At 35.0% G+C, this 4,295-nt stretch overlaps 1 protein-coding gene across 1 annotated transcript; it reads right to left on the reverse strand.

The window, feature by feature from the left end:
• Window positions 1,847-3,499, reverse strand: LOC107631863 (expansin-A1). The gene is made up of 3 exons (XM_016335432.2): window positions 3,237-3,499; window positions 2,815-3,127; window positions 1,847-2,693 (listed from the first exon to the last, which is right to left on the reverse strand). The coding sequence occupies exons 1-3, from the start codon at window positions 3,364-3,366 to the stop codon at window positions 2,387-2,389; spliced, it is 750 nt and encodes a 249-aa protein (XP_016190918.1). The 5' UTR covers window positions 3,367-3,499; the 3' UTR covers window positions 1,847-2,386.

Raw genomic sequence — 4,295 nt, forward strand, 5'->3', positions numbered from 1 at the left:
TATACAAGTTGGTAAAATGAAAGAAAAAACAAATAAATGCCATGAGAGAATTGATTTTCCATTGTTAGTAAGATTCGCTTAATAATTCAAAGATCAGTAACCCATAACTTTCTCACTTCACCAACTAATGCAGTTCAGAAGAGTCAAATTCTTCATTATTAATAAACCAAACATGAAAAAGGCATTTAAGTCAATACTTGCACAATAACATCTTTAATATATTCTACGCTTCAACGTACGTGTTCAATGTGGCTTGCTTTAAGTTAATTATAGAAATTCAGCCTATTTATTGACGTTTTGATTAAAGTTGTATGAACCCTGTCAAAATCCGTAAATCGAATATGTAAACTTTAATCAAATAATTTTTGTTAAACAAATTCACATGAAATCATTAGTCATGTGTGGTAAGCTGGTAGCACTGCACAACTTCAATATAAATTTATAAATTTATAAATGACTAAAATGAGGAAAGAAAGAAGCTACCCGTAAGTCAAGCTTGACCATATTTTTCTATCAATTTAGCTTGCATTATATATATAATTTAATTTTGATGCACCATCAATATAAAATAGTTTTATATATGTATTCAATTACATAATGCTACAATAGTAAAAATAATTACATTTTAGTGTGAATGTTCATCCAAAAAGATGGATGCAATTAGACAAATATGTATATATATATATAATGTTAACCTCTACTCCTTTAGAACGAAGAGCAAATATGAGTGAAGGTCAGCATTTTCTTAAGAAAAAGTAAATGTTAAACTTCATAGCATTTCCGATTTCTCATACATGTGTATAGAGACCAGGTTGTACAAGAATAGGGAATTCAAATTCAAGTTACAACTGAGTTTACCGAACCCAATAAAGGCAAGGGATAAAGAATAAGGATGATTTTTGTAGAATGAAATCAAGGAAAAAGATTGGCCGATTGGGGCTTTTCAATTTGTCGATGCGAATACTGGGGGAAAAAAGGCCCAACTTGGTCTAAGAAACCACGAGAAAAGGGACCGCCAAAGAAAAAGAGGCTTATGTTATGGGCGTTAACATGTGCATCCGATGTCTTAACATCTGCTTTTCTAGTTTTCTTCATGGATCCGCAACTAGATTTATAAAAATAGTGTTACTTAACAGTTAATTCTCCTAATGAAGTGCACAGTTAAGTAAAGTGCACATGGGGACAGGGGACATCTGCTCCCGGAACCCTAGTTCAAATTTCAATGGCTATCATTATTTTAATCGGTAAAATAAATTTCTAAAATTTGAGGGGTCAAGCAAACTACTAATAAATATTAATATTTTTGTGCTCTTCTTGCTATTGACTATTGAGTATCCTATGATGTGATGACCTATTTCTATATGAAAATTGCTCAAATTTATTTTACATGACATATGCATTAACTAAAACTATCACTTTTTTTTTATTTTTTACCAAAAATAAGAGACTCAAACCCGCAACCTCTTAATTGAGTATGAAAAGACTATGTCATTTGAGCTTATAATTCATTGGCAACTAAAACTATCACTCTTGCTAATTGAAAACCTATCGTAATAATAATGTAGGCCCCATTTTTGTGATGCTGTCTCAAACTGTATTTCCTTGGTCACATACAGATCCGAAACATGAGCACAAAGATTGTTTATATTTCAACTTCATGTGTGGCCCATGTTATTAGGCCCTTAGGAATCAAATCTTTACCCATCTTGAGAAGTCTTGATTTGCTTTACTCAGCCGAAGAGAACAATTATTACTACTTTCCTTTTTGTCTTCTAATTCTTTTTAAAAAAATATTATCCTTCTTTTCTTTTAAAAATAGGTAAATGGATATATGGGCAATAAGAAATAAAATACAAAGGAGTAGTTAATAACAGAAACTTTCCATTAGGAAAATTTACACTACAATATTCTCCCATAAAACTAGACATACTCCAAGAGCAAACAATGCTCACAACACGCCCAATAAAGCGGAAAAAGTAACCCCACTACTAATGGCGGGTGGTAACCATAATAGAATCCACCTCTTCCAATTTAGTAGTTGTTCACCCATAATAAAAATATTAAAAAGAAAGTTCCACCCCCTGCTAGCTTCTATTTAGTAGCAGGAAGGTTCACAAAAAGCTTTTCCGAAAAGTGAAGGGCCAATTTAACAAGAGGGTCCCCCCAACTTCTCCATAACACAAGATAAAAACTTAAAAATTGAAGGACCATTTTAAAATAAGCCCTTCTCAAAACCCTAGAAAGCCAAATTTTAAAAAGACCAGAGGCTTGACCCCATGACTATTACTAGTAGCATACTATCTAATACCCTAGTATACTATTTTAGGTCACATACTACGTATGTATATATGTAAAAATTTGAGTTGGACTTTTGACCATAAGGACCCTAGTGGAATTGAGCACCAGTGTAGGTTTGGCCAAAGGTCCAACCAGCTGGGGCAACATTGTTAGAGACCACTGTACGGCCATCACTTGTAGTGACCTTGAATGAGAGGCTTTGGCCATTGAGGTAGTTGTTGCTCTGCCAGTTTTGTCCCCAGTTTCTTGACATTGGCATCCAACCGGTTTTTGAACCCTTGATGGACACAGAATGAACATCACCAGCACCACCAACGTTTGTGATTAGTACTAGGTTGAAGTAGGAATGACCATTAATAGTGAACCTTATTCCTCCTCTTCTCCTGCATGCCACCCTATGAAACCATAAAAGGACACACCTTCAGCACTCTTTGAAAAACCATTCACCAAAATTAACAAACCCTAAACCATAAATAAGCCCAATTTGGGAATTTGATAAAGATAGTAACTTTATACCTCCTGTAAGCGACAGGGACTATTCCAGCTTTGTATTGAGCAATGCGGAGGAACACAGGCTGAGCTAGATCAAAGTGGTGAAGAGGAGGGTTGCACCACCCACCTGCATTGTTTGGCAATGCATTGTTTGGAGGGCAGAAATTAGTGGCAGTGACCACAATGGAGCCAGGGAGGCACCATTTCTGGTCATTCACACACTTAATCTCATAGCAAGAGCCACAGCTCAAGCCATTGTTGAAAAGTGCAGTGCTCAAAGCAGCAGTGGTTGTTCCGTACCCCTGGCTATAGAGGTTTCCATATCCACAAGCCCCACCTGAAACAAACACAACAAATGTTCATGACCCATTAAAAGTTACTCAAATGGGGTTGCAAAAAATTGAAGCTTTTAGAAAAATACAAAACAAAAATGAGTGCATGCATACCCATTGTCCCTGATGCATCACCCCCGCCATAGAAGGTAGCATGAGCATTGGTCCATCCTGCTCCACCATTGGCGTAAGCTGAGGAGAACATAGTAAGAAAACTAACCAAGAGAAACCCAATGAGAGCCATTTTCCTTTCCTTATACTAAAGGGAATTAATTTTGATATTATGGGGACAACAAAAGAGGGGGCTAGCTGCTGCAGCAACACGGGAGAGATAAATGTGATTGTGAAGCAGAGGAGTGAGGAAAAATGGTTGGCAGTGGTACCTAATTTATAGAGGTTTGAGGGGTTTGGACTTTGGAGGGTAGCATAGGGCCACAATCAAAACTTTAACTAATGTGTTATATTATATGTGCATTGCAATTAGGGCCATTAAAATGATAAAATTCGTCAATGCAAGTCAGTCTGGTTATTGCCAATGAGTAATAGTTCAAATGACATAGTCTCCACATACTCAATTAAGAGGTTGCGGGTTCGAGTCTCCATATCTTCGATAAAAAAAAAAGCAGTAGATTTTTATCACTTAATATTTTTTAACATAAATCTAAAAAAAATTCGAATATAATAAAGTGTTAAAAATTAAATACATAACAAATAACATCTTTATATTTTATATTTTTAATAGACTTATCAAGTATATAGCATTATTGTTTGTGTAGTGTAAGTGTATATTTAAGGGGAATTTTTTGGATGAAAAATAAAAATGGTAGTTAATTTTTAAAAAAAAAATGTATATTATGCATAATGTTTTTATTTTTTAAAATTTTAATTAACTTGTGTCTTAGAAATATATGTTAAAATTATAAAGTTAGAGGTTTTTTTAATTAAAAAGTAATGTATTTAAGTATGTATGAAAGAGTGCAAGTGGGAAAGAGGTCAATTTTTGATGGTGCAAAAGAGTGTTGTGTGGCTACGGGCTACTGGGAAGAAAAAACCGTGAGGTTGAATAGCCATGTGAGCGGGAAATCTGCAAAATCCAAGTGGGCCATAGCAGTAATAGCACTGATAGCTTCCAAGCTTCCACAGGCACATGCACCCAATTCATCATTTGACACA

This window comes from Arachis ipaensis, chromosome B03 (assembly GCF_000816755.2).
Source record: "Arachis ipaensis cultivar K30076 chromosome B03, Araip1.1, whole genome shotgun sequence".
Classification (NCBI taxonomy): Eukaryota; Viridiplantae; Streptophyta; class Magnoliopsida; order Fabales; family Fabaceae; genus Arachis; species Arachis ipaensis.

Coding starts and splice junctions, on each gene's coding strand:
- LOC107631863 (XM_016335432.2), bottom strand. CDS start 3,366: ATGGCTCTCATTGGGTTTCTCTTGGTTAGTTTTCTTACTATGTTCTCC. Junction 3,128..3,236: donor TGATGCATCAGGGACAATGG/GTATGCATGCAC, acceptor TGTTTGTTTCAG/GTGGGGCTTGTGGATATGGA. Junction 2,694..2,814: donor GTCCCTGTCGCTTACAGGAG/GTATAAAGTTAC, acceptor ATGGTTTCATAG/GGTGGCATGCAGGAGAAGAG.